Below are 23,771 nucleotides of genomic sequence, written 5' to 3'. Positions count from 1 at the left end.
AACAGTCATAACTTTAAAGAGCTGCAGTGGGAACCATGTCTTCAGGGATTTCAATTGGAGCCAGAATGTAAATGCCATGTTCAACAAAAAAGCTAAAGATATGCTATAGGATTTGGCTGATCAGAGGATAATTACCCATCTGGTAAGTGTTAAACATTGGTCTAGATGCTGAGCTACTCCTGTTATTCTGTGTCATGCATGTGTCCCCCAAAACTTTGCTGTGCTAACACTGATGTTTGAGTAGGTCATTCGGCATAACACTTCAACATGAGTATCTGGTAGAATATAACCTCTCCTACAATTTTAAATTATGTAATCAGTCTAATATTTCTTATGACATATACAATAGCAATCAGCTGGCTTTGCTCTTGCCGACTTTATTCTTGTTGATCTCAATCAGATATTGCATTTTTATTTATTTAATCAATTATTAATACATATTCTTATCTTATGCTTATCATGTATGCAATTCACTATACTATTTTTTCCCATTAGAAAGCTTCTGTATATAGTTTTCTCTGCCAATTGGATAATTTGTCTATGTGTAATCTTGCAGCTTTGTTTCTTATATTATCCTCTCTCATTTCATTTTTTAACACATGTTCCAACAGCCTTGCAATATAGATTGTACCTCAGAAAAATCTTACTTTTTCTCCACAGGGGTCACTGCATATTGTTAACCCCTGTAAGCCTGGTGATGAACAGCTTCATCCTCTGTAGAACCTGTTGCTTTCTCATCCTCCTTCTTCTCCTCCTCCTTTCTCTCCTCCCCCTCCTCCATCTTCCCCTCTTTTTTTTTTTTAATCTCTAACACTTATCTAATACTTCTCTTCAAACAAATCTAATGACCCAACATTAGACATAACATGTATTAATTCTATAGGAGTCTCCTAAACCTACTAAAATCCTTTTTAAAAAGGTGAAACAGGGCTTCCCTGGTGGCGCAGTGGTTGAGAGTCCGCCTGCCGATGCAGGGGACACGGGTTTGTGCCCCGGTCCGGGAAGATCCCACATGCCGTGGAGCGGCTGGGCCCGTGAACCATGGCCACTGAGCCTGCGCGTCCGGAGCCTGTGCTCCGCAACGGGAGAGGCCACAACAGTGAGAGGCCCGCATACCGCAAAAAAAAAAAAAAAAAAAAAGGTAAAACATATAGGTAAGACTAGATATGTTTTCTGAAACTGCTCACAAAAGGATTGGAGTGACTGAATTGACATATAAGAATTAGGTTGGTACAACTCAGAAATTATTCCTCATAGTGATTCCTCTGAGTTTCAAAGCAGAATGTTTTCAAAAATATTTTCCTGTTGAAACATAGTTTACTTTTCTTTCAATTAAAAAGAAAGTTAGGAGGGTAAGATAAAGATGAGAAATTTTAAGAAAACTGATTGAGGTCTAATCATAATTTATGATAAGGATTATCTATGGTAGAACAAAACTGAGCCCAAACACTACACTAATAATACAACCTAGAAACAAATATGGCTTGCTTTCACGCTAAACAAAGAAGAAAAATTGGTTGAGTTACCAGGATTCTGAATTCTGTTTACAGTTGTTAACTCTAAAATCTTCATAATTTCTCAGGTAGAAATAGATGTTTGATTCTCTCTCTCTCTCTCTCTCTAATTGATGCTGTCCTTTCTTAAATTGTATTATAGGAAAACTATACTGAGGTACAAAGAGGCACTCATCTCAAATTATAGGACTCAAACATAATGGGTATATTTTTCTGTGAGTTAGCAAAAGGTAAGATAATTAACCTGAGCACTGTTTACTATTCTGTTACTCCAAACCCCAAGAAGTACTTACCTATTACCATGACTTTTACAAAAAAAACTCAAGTAGCAAGAAAAGAACAAGTAAATTATAGTTTTGTATGAACAAAAAAATTTCTTAGCAGTTTTTGTTCCAGTGTGAAAAACTACACCATAAACAACCCAGTTTCCAGCTTATCTTCTGAAACAAGATGCACAGTGGTATTTAGTTAACTCAACTCTGACATTACAAATAATTTTGAATAGTTTTTACTCTTTCAGCTTATCACTTTCCTTGTACTCCAAGCAGTATATTCCTCACTGGTGGCAGGCAGAGACATAACCAGGACAGTCAACACTTAGAAAGACAATGAAACAATCTTATCACAGGAGCTAAGTCTCCTGCCCAATGGCATTTAGACTCTATGGTCTTTAATTACTCATCTGGTACTCTGATACATGTCACAAAAACCATGCACATTTCACCTGAATGTTCCCCAGTCAATACCCTGTCTAAAAGAATGAGCATATAGTAAAAGAGAGCAGCAGCAATATAGAATGGGATCCGACTGTACCTGGTGAATGAGGCGGAGGAGAGCACATCAGAACAACCCCCTGGCCTTCCCTCACAGAGACTGCACTTCTTGTCCGGCCACTAAAATTTCCCAGATCTGTCAACATAACACAGCATTTAGATGCAAGGCAAAAAGGAGCTTAAAGAATTACTATTTTGTAACTTGTACATACTTTTCTATCATTATTCAGTGAAGGTTTCTTTTTGTTTGTCAAGCAGTGATAGGAAGGCTTTGACAATAAATCTCTACCATCCAATTTTAAATACCACAATTTTCAGATTATATGTACACTCCTAATTTCTGTGTATAGTGCATACAAGTTGCCAGTGTAGGAATAAATTAAACAATACCTTTATAACTCATTAAGTAGTTATTTTACATCTTTATAATACTTTCTGCATATTAATTTTTCTACCACCAATTGAACCCACTGATACACAGTAAGAACAGAAATAGAAGTGGTTGGAGTGCCTGGCGTCCAACCTGCTGCTTCATTATCTGTCGTGCTAGGAACGGTGTGTAAAGCCAAGCATGAATTTGCCAAATTAGAAAGACTTGTGCACTCAAGCAAAACATAATGAGGATATAAGGTGTTCTTTTCTATAAATGTAAGTTTAAAAAATCATGTTACTTTTATTTTATGGAAGCCTGGAATAGTGTGTACAAATTAATTATACTCATCCATTTTGATTATTCTAGAAGTATTATAGTTATCAAAACACTCACTTGTATGTATGAAGGATTGGGGTTCAATTATCTTCCCTTAAATTATGTTGCATTTGCACAATTTAAAATATTTTCCTAAAAATAAAGTGGCCTTAAAAAAAGAATGATAGGCATTATTTATATTTCTTTTATCATTTATTAATCTATTCATAACTCAATACATATGTACTTTTCCTTTTTTATTGGGCTAGGCTGATCAAAGAAATGATTTTTAGTTTCTTGGAAATGGTAGGAGTTCAATATTTTTATAAATAAACATTGTCCCAGAATTCCCAGTTTGTAAAACCATATTCTCCTGGTGAGAAATGCTTCTTGAAAATGTTCTGCCTTTCCTGTCATTATTTACCAATCATAAAGAGATTTTTTTCAAACTTTTCATCATTTCATGCTAAAATAGTATATTTCATAATAATACAATGTAGATCTTAAAATTTAATGTCTGTTAAACTGACGAATGATGAAAGTAAGCAGTTAAGAAAATATACTGAATGGATATGAAAGAGATAAATCATTAACTTTAATATTATAAGAGGGATCGTATAACTTATTTTTTTTGAGATATGGGTTACAATTTACTTATTTGCTGAATTTACAATCAAACCTTTTAAAATACATTCAAAGTCATTAAGGACTAATAAACAGTAAGGGCATAATGAATAAAAGAGAGGAATTCATTAGTGAAGAAAGTGTTTAGGAATTTACACACAATTCTGCATTTCACTGTAGTTAAGTGTCTAATAGTTAATATAAATAATAGATAAAGTGACAATACAAAAGAGAAAGAATAATTCTATTTTTACTTTTTTTGGTGGCTTGAAAAACATACACACTAACTTCTAATAAAAGTCAAGTTCATTCGTTTTCAAATTTATATGATTCATGGCTTTAAACTAATGTGCATTGACCTTTAGAGATAGAGGTTGCCTTTTTTTCCAACAAATGACCTCAGTCTGATAACAAAGCATGACAAGGTTTCCCATTTGACTTCCTTTGACTACTCTTAGAAACACAGCACAGTGAGGCAGTGGTTGCAGTGGGGCTGTTATATCTCTTTAGAGATTATATGGTTTTATTGTCCTCTTTTCATCTTCATTGAATTTATAAATTCTGAAAAGCAATTTGGATATCAATTTATTTTAACTGAGTTTCTTAAATGTTTTCTGAAAAGTATATATATAGCTTCCAATACATTTACTACAAGTTTATATTGTGCTTATTATATTTCAAATCAACCTATGGTAGCTAAAAAATATTTTAATAGCAAACAGTCCTAAATGAAGGCCTATTTCTGATAAATTGAAGTACAAGCATGGCCTAGAAATTAGACACAAAAAAAGAAAAGAAGATTATACAATAATTATGACCTGAATTGTGTTTTGAGATCACAATGACCCAAAAGATAACACTCAGCTCTAATTGCTTTATTTTGTATCATCAGTTAATACAGGTACAATTAACATTTTCTCATGGAATTTTCTCTGTGTCATTATTTCCTAGGAGCTATAGCACCAGCAGTACAAAGGTAAATGGATTCTTTTCAACTGTGAATAGATTTTTTTTTTCATAAAGACATATAGAGAAATACTAAAAAGAAGCCTGCACTTTGAAGGAGAGTGTGTTTTCCTCATTTAAATCCTTCCTCTTAGGAAAAAGAAAAAGGGTAAAACACTATTATTTATAATGTAAAAGTGGTCCTCGTGTCAGGCAAGATTCTGGTTGATCTGAGACCAGACTGATGTGAAAAAATTCTTGGTTGGAGTGGGGATGGCAACTAGAGAGAATAGTCTGAGTAAAAATACAGCCAGTTATTTTGATCTCAGTGTGAACAGAAAGCAGTTGGTTTCTTTGGAGGTACTCATCATAGAACTTAATTTGAGTGCTTATCACATTATTTTAGTAAGCATTCTATTATATCTAGGAGAGAAATGAAAATAAAGAGAACAAGAGATTTTATGGATGTGACTTTGATTATTTTTTGTCACCTACAGAAGGGAAAAAATACCTGTTCCTATGTTCTATTTTTGATCTTTAAGGGAAAAAAATGAGTAAAACTAAAAATCTTAATACAAGGACTCTAAAATTCAGTTTCAAAGTATAAACTGAAGTAAACTTCTTTCTGGACTTAGTATAAAACACATGGACAAACGGACAAGTAATAATCTGGAGGAGAAAGTTTATGATCAAGAATCACAGGGCCTCAGGCCTTGTCTTTTCTCTGACCCTTTTTCCAAGTTCAGAAACTCATGCAGAGTTTGAGAGTGGAGCTTTAACTAGAACTGTGGCTTACAGAATTATTACACCTATTCATCCTAGGTAAACCATACAAAGAAAAAGAGGTATACAATTAATGATGTGACTGAGAGACTCACATTACAGAATATAGAGTTGGAATGTGTGATTGGAAGCATATTGACCATACATAAGACAAATCATTTCCTTTATTCATTTAACAAATATTTTTTTCAGTGCAAACTATACACCAAATACTATGTTAGGTACTGATGATACAGAATAGCTGTAAAGGAAGGATGTATATAAATGAACTAATCATACTTACTTGGGCCAACTGTCCATAGACCCAGCTCAGATGAGTCTATGCCACCAAATAGATGCATGAGCCCAAACCATCACTGCTTCAGCTTGTCACAGCCATACTTATGGGTAACTAGTACATACCATGTGCATGTACCATATAGCACTACATGCCATTCCCCTAAATGTATGTTGCAAACATATGCACACCAACACATACACATACATACACTGCACATACACTTTGGGTTCCTTCCTTCCTTCCTTCCTTCCTCAAACCTTCTTGCCTACCTGCCTGCTTTTCTGTTTTCCATCTTTTCTTTTCTTTCCTTCATTATTCCACAAAGGGTTTGGGGTAGCTTAGATATATATGTATATAATACAAAATATAAAATTGGTAGTTGACAAATTCCAGGTGAAGGCAAAATAGGTATGGCAAAAATCCTGTAGCATAACATGAGGACTTAAGAAAATATGTCATAGACTTCTTTTGTAAATTATTGGAAGTTGGCCATAACATTTGACTCATAAACTTAAGAGGGTCAAAACAAACATGCATATGTCCCCAGTCTTATAATTCATGATTATTTTAAGATCAAAACTTTCTAGTAACTCAGGAGAAGTACAGTGTCACTGGATATTAAGGTTCAAGAGGGATTTCTTCTGCAAGACTTCATAAAGATCACAGTGGGTGGTATAGTAGGCTGAGCAACTTTTCAAGTCAATTAGAAAGGTTCTTCACCCACTGAAACACTTTAAGTAGGTGTAGTGTGAGCTACACACACACACACACGCACACACACACACACACACATGTAAAAATATTTCAGAAATTATTCCCTAGAATGGTGAATTATTTTAAAGTGTTGGAGAGTGACAGGGGTTTTGGATACTAATTTTACGATTATGTATGCTAAATATAAGAGATTGGTTAATTATTGGGGAGAAGTGAGGGAAAATGGTCAAGGCAAGAAGATAAATCTTATATAATTAGGAATGAAGTGCTGAGGTTCACCTTTCTTCTGGTTTTTAATTTCCTAGTCTTAGATCTGTTCCAAATAAATGGCAATCCTTGGCTTATGGGAGTCATGCATTTGGCAGAAGGAATGGAAATGGGGTGATCATTTTGAATTACACTCAGTTATACATTCACCCTATAGGTGGGGCCGTAAGTTTTAGACTGTCAATGCTCCAGGCATGCTCAATTGATTCTCTAATGTTAAAAGTGCTATGACTATAGAGATAATTCATTATGAATTCAAAAATTCTTAAAGTTGAGTTTGAATTTTTACAAAAAGTGAAACCATTGAAAAAGGCAAAACACTTTAGACCAGGTGTCAGACACAAGCTTTATTAAATATTACTAACTTTGGGGTATCAGATTCATATGTAAGATTGTTAAGATTGAGGAACTAAGATGAGTGATGTATCTGAGGGGACTCATGGATTTAACTTCTACGATTTCTACAAAAATGACTGATAGATTGCATATTGAAGTCTTTCGTCAGTTTTGTTCTTGTTCCTGTTATTATCATCAAGATAATTCAGATTATTGTCAGATTTTTTGTGTATCCAATGTAAATATCCTGTAATAAAAATTGGTCAGACCTCATTCAGAAACTATCTTTGACATTGTAAAATGTTAAAAATATAAGGGCAAATAAAAGAATGGATGGATAATAATTACACTAGCTACTAGCATACTACTATATGCCAAGTTTCCTGGAAATGAAATAGTAATTTCTCTGTTTTAAAGATTCCTAAATGTATGTGAAAAGCAAATAAACACTTGACTTTGGTCATACAGTTAATAAGTAGTGAGTTGGCAAATCAAACTCAATGTGGTTGTTTTTAAAAAATGTATTAGGAAATAAGCAATTCAATATTTGGAAGTTAAAACCAACCAATAGTTGGTTTTAGGAATTTAAAAATAATCTTCATAAGCACCTATTATTAAAAATCATTTTCTGACAGATATAGAGATGAGAAAATTAGTGAAAAATTGATAAAATAATTCATACATTTATTTTGAGAGATAATTAAATTAGCATTTTAATACATAGCTATTTGTTTGCACGAAAAGTCTTTCATAAGATACTCTACAACAAGCAAGATTCTTAATAATAGTTTAAAATTAAACTAAAATAAAATTTAAAATAAAAATTTGATTATTGAATGGTACCTTGACCAAAAGCCATAGAAACATGAAGCTTTGTGGGTTTTTATTGGCAAGTGTGAGTTCATGAGCTTGTGATCAATTTGTAAGCAGATTGGGCAGGGCTTATTATCCCCAGTTATTGATGAGGACACTGTCATTCACTAAGGTTAAGTAATAAGAATAAAAACTCACAGCCAATAAGGATTTGGGCATCCAAGATGACAAATTCATTTTGGGAACTAGCATGTTTTTAATCTAGAGTTGTTCTGATACTCTTAATTTAGAATATGTTGATCAATGTGATTTTTAAAAACATTTTCCTATTATATCACATGAAGTAATTCTTTAATATATTTGTTATAAGTCATCTGTAAATGGGACAGCATATCACCTTTTGAAAATGTATATTATTTAATAAAATTAGTCTTTTGAGAATATCAATGGAGCTAATTAGAGGTATCTCAAAAAATACAGTCCCATCTATTACACGGAGATAAGAATTGAATTAAGATACAGTTGGAGACATGGTGAGGTAAATCTACAAGAGACCTGTAGATTTTATAATAATGAAATTTTCCTCATTCCCATTCTTTCTTTGGTTATATCTAACAGGTCAGTAATCTCTTGCTATGGATTACAATTTTCACTTTACATATTATCAAACCCAAATCATCCAGCCAAAGTGTTCACTGATTAAGAGGAAACCAAAGCACACCTGTGTATGTGTGCTTTGAAAAAGATGATTTTAACTACATTATAAGTGAAATAGTAAATTGCAAATGCTTTTGTAAAGAGATAAATTATCCAAAGAATGTGATAAAAATGTTTTTGATTTTAGGTCCTTTCTTTGGTATCTTGATGTACGTTATAAAAAGCTACTTCAACTGTGAATAATATATATGGTGAAATAATCTCAAATGTTAAAGTCGTATATAAATTTGTTTAACTAATGTGATGATAGTCTATGAACCCTGGCAGAGGGTTTTGTACATTTGACTTAATTTTCTCCACTCTGGGTAAACAATTACATAAATAATCCTTATTTGCTTGCTTCTAAGTTTACAATTTTTCCAAACTCAAATTAGTCTTAATTCATTCTCAGGAAATTATAAGGCTAAGCATTAGAAACTTATATATACAATGGAAGTAATAGAGCATGTATAGGGAGTTTGAGTATTATAGACCAATAGAGATGGGGCCTGTGTGTCACTTAGTAAAACCAGCAAGTCATTTAGTACACACATTAATTCCTAAAACTATTAGATCTTTTTATTGTCTCTCAAAATTTTCAGCCCAACTATCCTCTTCAGCTATTTTGCATTTTATAATATTTAAATAGATAATCACTTCCTGATCTACAACCATGACTCCTTACCCCTTTCTCCTTCCATTTTATTCAAGTACAACTTCAACTTTGGTTAAATTGAACTGTCTTCCTATTCTGTTCTGGGTAAGGGAATGTGAGTGGATAAAACATCAACAATGATGACTAGTCTTGCTCTAAATTTATGACCATTAATCTCAGACAAGCCCTTTGTTTTGCCTGGTAATTCCAGTACATTTATGGAGTCCATTTTCTCTTAATCCTCTAGACAATAAGTTTACAATTACTCTCTTTCAAAACAACCTCCTGCCCCTTCCCCCACTTCTCTCCTTATAATTCCTGAAGAAAATAGAAGTATTCTAAAAACTGCATGCATGTATTCCATCTATGGGGGCACTGCAGTGTGTGCCACATATTTCCCTTCCGTGAAGGACTTGTCTGAACTGTTGGGAGTTACATTGACAGACAGCTTCCAACTTTCAGCTCCCTCAGGGACTGCCTTTGCTACAGAGAATCAGCTCATCTGAGGTTATATCCCTTCCTTGGGTAGCACAACAGCCAACATCCAACAGTTGCTCGATAAGAGCACTGACCACCTCAGCCCAACTCCAGACAATACTGGCAAGCCATTCTAGCTTTTGACATCATACTTAGTGTTAGCTGGGGCTGTTGCTGGGCCTGTATCACAGCTCAAATTATTCTCTTCCCACATCTGCTCCTTCCTCTTCCCTTCTGGTGGGTGATTCCAAAGGCACTTCTTAAAATTATTATCTACACTAAACTCCATCTCACCAAGTCTGATTCCCAGGGAAGCCAATCTGTAACACTACCACAATAGCTATTGATTTATCTGTATCTATATTGTGTCCCATCTTCTTATTGTAACTATCTGTGATCTAATCAAAGACCCATCTTTGATTAGCACTCATATGGGTATTGCTCCAAAGTTGACAAAAAAAATGTGGAAGGCAAAATTGTATCCCTTTGACCCCATTTTTCCCTCTAGGTACAAACACATTTTGTTCACCCCTTCCGCAAAAGAAAAAAAACACACACAAAGAAAAACTCCCATTTTTTTAAGCTTCTCAAATCAAGCTGTCTCTCTACCGCTGTCCAAATGTTACTGTGAAAGTAATGATCTCAACATTGTTTCATTTAATGATCAATTGCTCAGTTCTCATCTATTTGACCTATATTCAGTAGTATTGATAGAGTTGATCACATTTTTCTTCACTTGCATTTCTCCTCCTTCACTGTGCCTTCCCCTTCACTTTCATTAGCTTGTTCTTCCTCATCTTCCCAATATCTAGACATTTCATGGCCCCTCCTTGGATCTTTTCATTTCTCAGTCCGTACCATTCCCAAGTTTATCTTACCTAGCCCTTGTATTTAAAAATCATGTATAAACCAAAAAATTACCAAACTTATTCCTGCCTGGACACCTCCCTTGAATGGCAGCACACACACACACACACACACACACACACACAATTTGACATTTCCATCTAAATGTTTAATAAGCATTGCAAACATAACACATCCTATTCGGACTCCCATTTTCACCTGCCAACCTATCATTGCCATAATATTTCCCATCAGAGTAAATAATCATTCCATTCTTCCAGTTATTAAAACAAAATACAAAAATAATCTGTAATTCAGTATGTCTCTCACACCCTACATACATTCATGAGCAAGTCCTACTGATATTATTTCATAATATATCCAGAATCCAACAACATCTAACTTCTTCTACAGCTTTCATCTAAGCCTCTCTCACCTTGATTGTTGTGATATCACCCTACTGGTGTCACTGCTCCTTCCTTTGCTTTCTTTCTATTTATTAGCACTGTAGTCAGAGCTGGTTATTTTAAAATAAAGTTATATATACCAAATGCTTTAAATGGCTTTTTATCTCACTAAGAGGAAAAGTCAAACTTTTGAGACTTACGATGCCCTACAGGCCCTAGACTATCTAGACTTTATTTCCTCTTTGATGTCATCTCTTACAACTACATACATCTTCCCTCCCTCCATTCTAGCACACTAGTTTCCTTGCCTTTTATCAAATATATCAAGTATTATCCTGCCTCAGAGCCTTTGTACTTGTTGCTTCCTCCATCTAGAACACCTTCCCCCCAGATATAATAATGACTGTCATCTTTCCCTCTTTAGGTCTTTATTTTAATGTCACCTTCATGGAGAGATCTTTCCTGGATAACTTATCAAAAAGTATGACCTCCATGACCCTCTACACATCCTTTATTCCATTTCCCTATTTTTTTTTTATTTAGCACTTATTTGCTAACAAACTATTTACTTGTTTTGTCTATTGTGTCCCCCACACAGAGAATTTATGGTCTATGAGAGAAGGGATTTTTGTTTGCTATGTTCATTGTAATATTCTTAGGCACTTGCCCTAGCTGTTCTCTCTGCCTGAACTACTCTCCATCTAGAGTAGAATCCTAAAAATATATTTTAAAATATTGCTATAAAAAATGAGATTTTTGAAAGCAAAAGACCAAGGTTCAAATTCTAGTATCCCTATTTATTAATGGCCTCCTTGAGCAAATTATTTTACTTCACTATGCTTTACTTCCCAGGCAAGATGAGATAATTAATTATATATATGTTATAAGATTACTGTGAAAAATTCCCTGACATATAAAATTATGTTACATAACTGACCAATTAAAAAGCACTTAATCACGAGTATTTCCCTCTTTAATTTCAGAAAGATATATCTTATCAACTTCTAATTATAACCTAAATATTTCTTTTTCTAAATACTTTGAGCTATAGTATAAGAGGTTCTCAAATTCTAATATTTGAGGACAATCTACAAAGTTATACAAATTAAAAGAGGAAATAACACTCATTAAGTAAAAGAGGCAGCTGAGTGGAGCCAAATTTAAACAAGCTACTTCTCTGTTCATGTCTCAGCTTCTTTATCTGTGAAATGAAGGCTAAAAAAATTATCTCATAAAAATTTTTAAGACTTAAATATAATAATGTATACACAGCAATTAGTACAACACATGGCACAACACAATAAATTAAAGCAATTATAACTGTTATTATTCTTGTTATAAAAAATCACTGTTGTGAGAATCATGAGATTAATGCCAAACTTAACTCTTCTATTATTTAGCTATGCAATTTTCAGCAATAGTTTAACCTTCCTGTGTTTTCTTCTTCATCTATAAATCAGGGATTTTGGTCACTCAAGAGAAATAAGCTTAAATGCCTGTGCAGTTGAAAGTATAAGATATTTAAAGAACAACTATTGATGAGAAAGAACATAAGAATTGCAGAAAATATCTTCTACAAATAAAAAATTTAAAGAAGAAAACAACAAGACAGGTAGGAGAGGTGAGACACAGTGTAGTCAAGATTTATACCACAACCTACCCCAGCACTACCCACCAGCAGCTGGCAGCCTCTGCACAAATCAGGGCTTGGTAACCAATGAGACCAAGGACCAGCCATGCCTACCAGGCTACCCACATAGTCAGCCTGCAGCAACAGCAGGGCAACCCTAGAGCATATAATTCTGGTGACCAGAATGAGTGCACTGCCAGGAAGCATAAGACATCTCCTATAAAAGGCTAATTTTCCAAGTCTGGTAATATAGACAACCCACCAAATACAAAGAAATAAAAACAGCAAATTAGGCAAAATGAGGTGACAGAAGAATATGTTCCTAATAAAGACGATAAACCCCAGAAGAAGAAATAAGTGAAACAGAGATAAGCAATCTATCTGATAAAGAGTTCAAGGTAATGATCGTAAAGATGTTCAAAGAACTCAGGAGAAGTTTGGATGAACAGAGTGAGAAGTTAGAAATTTTTAACAAAGTGTAAGAAAACATAAAAAAGAATCAAACATAGTTTGGTTTTACCTTTGCTTGGTATTATTTACCAAATGTAGGTAAATAATACAATAACTGAAAGCAAAAATACACTGGAAGGTATCAACAGTAGATTAGATGATAAAGAGAAACAGATCAGTGGGCTAGAAGACAGAGCAGTGGAAATCACTGCAGTGAACAGAGAAAGACAAAAGAATAAAATGAAATAAAGACAGTTTAAGAGACACTGCAACAACATCAAGCATGCTAATATCCACATTATAGGGGTCCCAGGAGGAGAAGAGGGAAAGAAATGGTCAGAGAACATATTTGAAGACTTCGTAGCTGAAACTTCCTTAATCTGGGAAAGGAAACAAATATCCAGGTCCAGGAAACAGAGTTCCAAACAAGATTAAACCAAAGAGGATCAGACCAAGACACATTGTGATTAAAATGGCAAAAATTAAAGATAAAGAGAAAATATTCTAAAGAGCAACAAGTTATGAACAAGGGAACACCCATGAGGCTATCAGCTGACTTTGCAGCAGAAACTCTGCAGGCAATATGGGAGTGTGTTACTATCAATTTCTCCCTTTATGTCTGTTAATATTTGTTTTATGTATTTAGGTTCTCCTATATTGGGCTCATATATATTTACAATTGTTATATCTTCTATAGTAACACAACAATAAAAGGGGATTTTAACACACCACTTACATCACTGGACAGAAAATCCAGACTGAAAATCCATAAGGAAACACTGGCCTTAAAGGACACATTAGACCAGATGGTCTTTATATATCTATATCAAGATATAGATATAGATATCTTAAATTTCTGTGTTTCCTGGGCCCTACAAAAAACCCAAGCATGTGAATGCTAAACAATATGCTACTAAACAACCAAAGGTTCTCTAAAGAAATCAAAGAAGAAATTAAAAACTATCTGTAGATAAATGCACTACAACAAAACAATCCAAAAGCAGTTCTTAAAGAGAAGTTTATGGCAATACAAGCCTACTTCAGGAAATAAGAAAAATGTTAAGTAAACAACTTAACTTTACAACAAAAGGAACCAGAGAAAGAAGAACAAAGAAAATCCAAAGTAAGTGGAAGTAAAGAAATCATAAAGATCAGGGTAAAATTAAATAAAATAGAGACTAAAAAAACAATGAAAAAGATAAATGAAACTGAGAGCTGGTCCTTTGCAAAGATAAATAAAATTGATAAATATTTACCAGACTCATCAAGAAAGAAAAAAGAGAGCACACCAAAATCAATAAAATCAGAAATAATAAAGAAGTTGCAACTAAAACCACACAAATAAAAAGGGATTATAAGAGGATAATTCTATGCCAATAAGCTGGAAAACCTAGAAGAAATGGACAAATTCCTAGGAAAGAACAAGAAAGAAATATGAAGAGGCAAATTACTAGTACTGAAATTGAATCAGTAATAAAAAAAATCCCACAACAAACAAAAGTCCAGAACCAGATTGCTTCACAGTTGAATTCTACAAAACATTTAAAGAAGACTAAATGCCTTTTCTTCACAAACAATTTCTAAGAATTTCAGAGAAAGGAATGTTTCCTAACTCATTTTGTGAGACCAGGATCACCCTGATATGAAAAGCAGACAAGGGTATCACAAGAATATAAAATTGCAGGCCAATATCCCTGATGAACATAGGTGCAAAAATCCTCAACAAAATACTTGCACACCAAATTCAACAATATATAAAAAGGATCATACACCATGTTCAAGTGAGTTTTATCTCAGGGCTACAAGGATGGTTCAATATCCACAAATCAATCAATGTTATACTCTATATTAATAAATTGAAGAATAAAAGTCATCTGATCATCTCAATAGATGGAGAAAAATCTTTTGACAAAATTCAACATTGATTTATGATAAAAACTCTTCACAAATTGAGTATAGAAGGAACATACCTCAACATAATAAAGGTCATATATGACAAACTCATAGCTAACATCATAGTTATGAAAAGCTACAATCAAGAACAAGAGAAGGATGCCCACCCTTACCACTTTTATTCAACATAGTATTGGAGTTCCTAACTATAGGAATCAGATAAGAAAAAGAAACAAAAGGAATTGAACTTGGAAAGAAGTAAACCTGTCACCCTTTGCGGATGACATGATACTATACATAGAAAATCCTAAAGACACCACCAAAAATTACTGGAACTCATCAATGAATTTGGTAAAGTTTCATGATACAAAATTAATATACAGAACTCTGTTGTGTTTCTTGATACTATCAATGAACTGTCATAAGGAAAAATTAAGGAAAAAAACCCATCTACAATCACATCAAAAAGAATAAGGTACCTAGGAATAAATCTAACTAAGGAGGTAAAAGACCTGTACTCAGACAACTGTAAGACACTGTTGAAAGATATTGAAGATGACACAAACAGATGGAAAGATATACTGTGATCATGAATTAGAAGAATTAATATTGTTAAAATGACCATACTACCCAAAGAAATCTATAGATTCAGTGCAATCCCCCTGTCAAATTACCAATGGCATTTTTCACAGAGCCACAACAAATAATTCTATAATTTGTATGGAAACGCAAAAGACTCCAAAATCCATAACAATCTTCAGGAAGAAGAAGAACACTGGAGGTATCACACTCCCTAATTTCGAATCATACCACCAAGCTACCATAACCAAAACAGCATGGTACAAATTCAGATACATGTATCAATGGAACAGAATAGAGAGCTGAGAAACAAGCCCACACTTACATGGACAATTAATCTATGATAAAGGAGGCAAGAATATACAATGGGGAAAAAACAGTCTTGTCGACAGCCTCTGCAATAAATGATGTTGAGTAAACTGGACAGCTACATGCAAAAGAATCAAATCGGATTACTCTCCCACACAATGCAGAAAAATAAATTCAAAATGGTTTAAGACTTAATGTAAGACCAGTGATCATAAAATTTCTAGAAGAAACAAAGGCAGTACTTGCTTAACATTGGTCTTAGTAATTTTTTGGGATACGTCTTCTCAGGTAAGGAAACCAAAAGTAAAAATAAACAAATGGAACTATGTCAAACTAAAAAGATTTTGCACAGTGAAGGAAACTATCAACCAAATGAAAATGCCACCTACTTAATGTGATAAGATATTTTCAAACAATTTGAAAATTGATAGCGTGTTAATATGCAAAATATACAAAGAACTTATAAAACTCAACATCAAAAAACACCAAAAAACAAGCAACCAGGTTAAAAAACGGGCAGAGGATTTGAATAGACGTTTTTCCAAAGAACACATACAGATGGTCAAATGGCACATTAAAAGATGCTCAACATAACTAATCCTATGAGAAATGCTAATTAAAGCCACAGTGAGATATCAACTCTCACCTGTCTGAATGGCTATTATCAATAACAAATTAAAAAGTGTTGGAGAGGATTTAGAGAAGGCACTGTTGGTGGAAATGTAAATTGGTGCAGCCACTGTGGAAAACGGTATGGAGACTCCTGAAAAAAAATAAAAATAGAACTACCAGCAATTCCACTCCTGGGTATTTACCCAAAGAAAATAAAAACACTAATTAGGAAAAATATGTGCACCATAGTTCCCTGCAGCATTATTTACAATAGCTAAAGTATGGAAGCAATCTAAGTGCCCAGCAATAGATGAATTGGTAATGAAAATGGCATATATATATATATATATATATATATATATATACAATGGAATATTACTCAGCCATAAAAAAGAATGGAATCTTGCCATTTGTGACAACATGGATGGACCTAGAGGGTATTATGCTAAGTGCAGTGTCAGACATAGAAAACAAATACTGTATGATTCCCACTTATATGTGAATCTAAAACAAAACAAAACAAATTGATAAGCATAACTGAACAGAAAGAGTCATAAAAGCAGTGAACAAAAAGGTGATTGTCAGTGAGGAGGGCCTCAGGAGAGGGAAGGAATAGGTAAGGAAAATTTACAGGTACAAACTTTCAGTTACAAAATAAGTGAGTCACAGTTAGGAAATGTACAGTGTGGGTAAAAATTGATAACTATGTGATAACTGTATGGTGACAGATGACAAGTAGACTAATCATCATGATCACTTTTAAATGTATAGAAATATCAGATTACTATGTTGTGTACCATGAGGCTAACATAATGCTGTACTTCAATTATACTTCAAAAACAAATGAACAAACTCATAAAAAAAAGATATCAGGTTTGTGTTTACCAAAGGCAGGAGTGTGGGGCAGGGGGAATTGGATGAAGGCAGTCAAAAGGTACGAACTCCCAGTTTTAAGATAAATAAGTATTAGGGATGTAATGTACAACATGATAAATATAATTAACACTGCTGTCTCTGTTCTATACACCAAAGTTTTTAAGATGGTAAATCATGGGTTCTTATCACAAGGTAAATTTTTTTTTCTATTTCTTTAATTTTGTATCTATATGAGATGATAGTTGTTCACTATACTTTTTGTGATAATAATTTCATGATGTATGTAAGTCAAATCATTATGCTGTATACCTTAAACTTATACAGTGTCGTATGTCATTTATATCAATAAAACTGTGTAAAAAATGATAATCATGGTGGGACCTAGGTAAAATGGAGAGAGTATGCACACAAAGTCATTTACATGTGTTTAATAAACACTGTGTAAACTAAAGGAAACACTTGTGTGTAAGATTTTTCCTGGAGAACAGCTTTTCAAGCTTGGTTTTGATGATCTCTAAGATGCTAAACACGCCATGAATTTAACTTACCGCCTATGATTCTAACTTCAAGCTATCATTCAGAACCAATTTTTTTTTTCAGAACCTAATTTTTATGTGTAGTTATATATTACGTATCATTCAGAACTTATTTCAATCTGCAAACATATTTATGAAATAAATACATATATAAAAAATAAAATATATATGAATGAATACTCCTAACTAGTCTCCATTACTACATTGAATATCAAATGAAACACTTTTTATATTTTGTATTTATATTTTGATGATTGACTTGATAATCAACTGAAATAAGAAAATATTGTTATCAGCGTAAAATTGTACACCATTTACTTACAAGGCTACAGTTTTCTGTAGTTTTATCATGATTGATCTAAGAAAAATAAACATAGAAAAAAGTTGCTGAAATGAACATTCTGCCATTATAATTGCTATAATGTGTCATGCTTATCTTCTAAATTATACATTAGGAGACTTTATATTCAAGTCACAATGAATTATATTTTAAAGCCTTTTATACAGTGTCTGACACATAAAAGACGATATGTGTTTTAAAATAGTAAAGGACTTCCCTGGTGGCACAGTGGTTAAGAATTCACCTGTCAATGAAGGAGACATGGGTTCAATCCCTGGTCCAGGAAGATCCCACATTCCACAGAGCAACTAAGTCCATGAGCCACAACTACTGAGCCTGCACTCTAGGGTCTGCAAGCCACAACTACTGAAGCCCACATGCCTAAAGCACATGTTCCACAACAAGAGAAGTCACCGCAATGAGAAGCCCGCACACCGCAACAAAGAGTAGCCCCCACTCACTGCAGCTAGAAAAAGCCTGCACGCAGCAGGAAAGGCCCAACGCAGCCGTAAATAAATAATAAATAAATAAATTTAAAAAAATAAAGTAAAATGTATTTTAGTGTGTACATATGAAGCTCCAGTCATTGTAGTGTAGAAGATAATACTTAGAGGAATTATTCCAAAGTTATATTTTTGGTAAATGATAGGCCAGTAGACATCATGATTTCCTTCCTCATTTGTAGAATATGAAAACTAGATTGTAATAATACCCCCAAGCCAACAGATGTCTTTATGCAGTTTGAAGAACTGTAGCAGAAGTTAAGTTTTACAGAAATGTCTGCTCTTCTACTTTGTGCAAACTCAGGATGACTCTTATTTTAAAAATCTAATTTATTTCTATTAATATCAAGAATTTCTGAGACCTTACCATATTTTTATAGAAAAACTCCTCTCTGTTGTATATCTCTCCACTCCTACAAGGCAATTTTTAGTTCTACTAGCTCTTACTTAGAATAGCTTCAATGGACAACACAATTATTTCTTTTCCATATATCTACTGAAAATATATAATTAACTGGTGAGTATATTTTTTAAACAATTTTTTCACTCTAAGTATAAATTATACTTTTGAATTTGAGCATTAAACATTTCAGCAAGGCAATAGATTTTCCCCTCCTAAATCCAACCCAGTCCCAAACTGCATGAGAAAATTTGTATTGGTCTCTTTTGAATTTTGCTTTGGTTATACCAGTTCTTTCCATAATTGACTAATGTGTGTGTTCGAGTGTTTTGCTCTGCCAAATTTGTTTTCAACTGCTGTGCGTATTGCAGAGCACTTAGAACAGGTCCTGGCCCCCTGAGCAAATTCTTCAAGATGTAAATTGCTGGCTTTTCTTGATTCCCTTAGCTCATTTGCTGTTGTAGAGTTAAATCAAGTATCATGGATTTGCATTTTTTTACAAGCTATAACCTCACTAGTTCTATTTAAATAACTTACACCCTATTTAATTAAAAAATCTTAGGGAGCTACTTTATTTCATAACTCAGCTGACTAGTGTTCAATTTTCAACTTATCTTAGATCTTTGTGAAAAACCTCATGCCTTGCCTTAGACTAAATTTCCTCTGACCTTGTAGCAGTTCTTTTGTTTTGTTTTTTTTTCCTTTTTCAGCATTCAGTTATCTTAGGAAGTTTTAATTTGTGATCTTCATTTAGGCTGAACTAATATGGCAAGTGATTTTGAGTAATGCTCAAATTTTAGGGAGGGTTGATTTTACTATGTGCAGCAACTCATATTATACAGCAATTCAATGGTGAGAAAAAAATAAATAACAAGTTATTTCAGGTCAAATCTCAGGTCATTTGCAGTATATCACCTATGCTTAGTAAGTCCAGTGCCTGGCATTCAAAAATTACTGGTTGAATGAATGAATGAATAAATGATGCACACTTAAAAGGGCAGTTGCTACAAATTGATCTCTGTAAATGTCAAACACTACTCTCTTCCTATTTGATTTATTTCCATGAAACAAGAGAAGAGTTATTTTTTTTTCTTAAGGCAGAATACACATTTAAATAATTTATTGAAAACACTACTTTTGTGTAGAAATTTCCATCAATTATATGAAGAAATTCTTGACAGAATGAAATCACTTTTCACATTAAGCATCAGTTCAATATACTAGTATTCTCATGATTTTCTTTCTGTTTTGTAGTTGCTCTAGTTCTTTTGAATTAAAGTACAAGAAAATACTTCCCAGAAATTTTGTAGGGCTAAGATGACTATTTACTCATTGTACATTTTTCTTTAAATCTGCTATGGCATATGCATTGCTTACATTGCTGAAAGGCATCCCACATAATCTAGTCCAAGGCTCGCAGACATTTTCTGTAAAGTGTCAGATAGTAAATATTTGAGGCTTCATAGGCCAAAAGGCAAAACTGAGCATATTATATGATACTGTCATATAATTTTCATGTCACAAAGTATTATTGTTTTAAATTTTTCAACAATTTAAAAATGTAAAAATAAATCCTTAGCTTGTGGGCTCTGTAAAAACAAAGATTTAGCCTGTGGCTGTAGTTTATTGACCCCTGGTCTAGTCTGATGAAATTAGTAGGAATAGGAAGACTTAATAAATTTCTACTGCTAGAGAGTCAATGACTTTTTACATAGCCTGTTCAAATCATTTTACAGAAGTAAGATATTTGCATGGTAGAAGAGCTTGGCCTCTAGAATCAGAAAGGAATGGATTTGAATTCTCTTCCACTTATTGCCCATGTAATGCTGGACAAGCTCCTTTAAGCTTCAGTTTCCCTACCTGTGCAATAGGAATAATAATACTACAAAATTAGTATCAGGGGGACAATGCTTGCAATTCATCCAGCAGCAGGCCTTAACTTATAGTTAATCCTCAGTAAATGTTAGCTATTACTATTTTATATGAAGAGTTAGCACATTCATCCTATATCCAGCATCTAGCACTATGTTTACTAAATAGCAGTTCAGTTTTTTATTCATTCATTTTCCTTCATTAAACAAATATTCATTGCATGTCTACTATGTGTCAGGCACCATGTTATGTACTTAATAATTATTGTTGAATGAATAAACCTTGACTGGTGAGCTGATTATAGGTATAGGAAAAAGTAAGTCATTCTATGTTCTTGAACAGAGAAGACATACCAATAATAGTTCTCAGAAATATTGTGATTATCTTAGTAGCTTATAGTTCAAATGGCATCTCAAACTGAATCTTTAAAAAATATGTAAAATGGAAGTATGATAATGATGATGGCGATGATGATGATGACAGCTAACATTTACTGAATATGCACTATCTGTTAATCACTGTACTAAGGGCTCTATATATGTTTTCTTTTTTTTTTTACGTTATATTTTATTTTCTTATGTCTTTTTTTTTTGAAGTATAGTTGATTTACAATGTATTGCCAATCTCTGCTGTACAGCAAAGTGACTCAGTTTTACACATACATTCTTTATTTTATATTCATTTCCATTATGGTTTATCCCAGGGTATTGAATATAGTTCCTTGTGCTATACATTAGGACCTTATTGTTTATCCATTCTAAATGTAATAGTTTGCATCTACTAATCCCAAACTCCCAGTCCATCCCTCTCTCTCCCACATTCCCCCTTGGCAACCACAAGTCTTTTCTCTATGTCTATGAGTCTGTACCTGTTTTGTAGATAGGTTCATTTGTGCCATATTTTACATTTCATATATAAGTGATATCATATGGTAGTTGTCTTTTTCTTTCTGACTTACTTCACTTTGTATGATGATCTCTAGTTGCATCCATGTTGCTGCAAATGGCATTATTTTGTTCTTTTTTATGGCTGAGTAGTATTGCATTGTATATATATGTATCCATTACCCATTCATCTGTTGATGGACAAGTTGTTGATGGATATCCATCTGTTGATGGATAAGTTGTTTCCATGTTTTGGCTATTGTGAACAGTGCTGTTATGAACATAAGGGTGCATATATCTTTTTGAATTATAGTGTTCTCTGGGTATATTCCCAAGAGTGGGATTGCTGGATTATATGGTAATTCTGCTTTTAGTTTTCTGAGGAACATCCATACTGTTTTCCATAGTGACTGTACCAACTTACATTCCCACCAACTGTGTATGAGCGTCCCCTTTTCACCCTACCCTCTCCAGAATTTTTTATTTGTAGACTTTTTAAAAATGGCCATTCTGACTGGTGTGAGTTGGTACCTCATTGTAGTTTTGATTTGCATTTCTCTAATAATTGGTGATGTTGAGCATCATTTCATGTGCCTGATGTCCATCTGTATGTCGTCTTTAGAGAAATGTCTATTAAGGTCTTCTGCCCATTTTTCGATTGGGTTGTTTGGTTTTCTGTTGTTGAGCTGTATGAGCTGTTTGTATATTTTGGAGATTAAGCCCTTGTCTGTTGCATCATTTGCAAATATTTTCTCCCATTCCATAGTGTGTCTTTTTGTGTTTTCTTTTGTTTGGATGGTTGGTTTTTTCATGAATTTTATTTTATTTTATTTTTATACAGCAGGTTCTTATTAGTCATCAATTTTATACACATCAGTGTATATGTCAATACCAATAGCCCAATTCATCACACCACCACCACCACCCCCCACCTCTGCTTCCCCCCTTGGTGTCCATACGTTTGTTCTCTACATCTGTGTCTCAATTTCTGCCCTGCAAACAGGTTCATCTGTACCATTTTTCTAGGTTCCACATATACGCATTAATATACAATATTTGTTTTTCTCTCTCTGACTTACTTCACTCTGTATGACAGTCTCTAGATCCATCCACATCTCTACAAATGACCCAATTTCATTCCTTTTTATGGCTGAGTAACATTCCATTGTATACATGTACCACATCTTCTTTATCCATTTATCTGTCGATGGGCATTTAGGTTGCTTCCATGACCTGGCTATTGTAAATAGTGCTGCAATGAACATTGGGGTGCATGTGTCTTTTTGAATTATGGTTTTCTCTGGGTATAGGCCCAGTAGTGGGATTGCTGGGTCACATGGTAATTCTATTTTTAGTTTTTTAAGGAACCTCCATACTGTTCTCCATAGTGGCTGTATCAATTTACATTCCCACAAACAGTGCAAGAGGGTTCCCTTTTCTCCACACCCCCTCCAGCATTTGTTGTTTGTAGATTTTCTGATGATGCCCATTCTAACTGGTGTGAGGTGATATCTCATTGTAGTTTTGATTTGCATTTCTCTAATAATTAGTGATGTCATGTGCTTCTTGGCCATCTGTATGTCTTCTTTGGAGAAAGGTCTCTTTAGGTCTTCTGCCCATTTTTGGACTTTTTTTTTTTTTTTAATATTAAGCTGCATGAGCTGTTTATATATTTTAGAGATTAATTCTTTGTTCGTTGATTCATTTGCAAATATTTTCTCCCATTCTGAGAGTTGTCTTTTTGTCTTGTTTATGGTTTCCTTTGCTGTGCAAAAGCTTTGAAGTTTCATTAGGTCCCATTTGTTTATTTTTGTTTTTATTTCCATTACTCTAGGAGGTGGATCAAAAAAGATCTTGCTGTGATTTATGTCAAAGTGTGTTCTTCCTATATTTTCCTCTAAGAGTTTTATAGTGTCTGGTCTTACATTTAGATCTCTAATCTAATCTCAATTAATTCTCTCAAAAATATCCTTTTATTTAAATACATTTATTACTCGAAATTTTGCTTATTTATTTTGTAATGAGGACTTGAGGCTCAGAGAAATTATATACAGTTGCCCAACATCACA

At 33.6% G+C, this 23,771-nt stretch overlaps 1 protein-coding gene across 3 annotated transcripts in view; it reads right to left on the bottom strand.

The window, feature by feature from the left end:
• The window catches only part of CNTN5 (contactin 5), a 1,387,157-nt gene that overhangs the window by 417,695 nt on the left and 945,691 nt on the right, over nt 1-23,771 (bottom strand). For all 3 annotated transcript variants that reach the window (XM_067750786.1, XM_067750785.1, XM_067750787.1), the window contains one exon: nt 2,328-2,423. In XM_067750786.1, the coding sequence (XP_067606887.1) occupies nt 2,328-2,423 (96 nt within the window). The remainder of the gene's footprint in view (nt 1-2,327; nt 2,424-23,771) is intronic.

The sequence above is a fragment of the Pseudorca crassidens genome, chromosome 9, assembly GCF_039906515.1.
Source record: "Pseudorca crassidens isolate mPseCra1 chromosome 9, mPseCra1.hap1, whole genome shotgun sequence".
Lineage (NCBI taxonomy): Eukaryota > Metazoa > Chordata > Mammalia > Artiodactyla > Delphinidae > Pseudorca > Pseudorca crassidens.
This window is presented reverse-complemented; position numbering and strand designations above follow the sequence as displayed.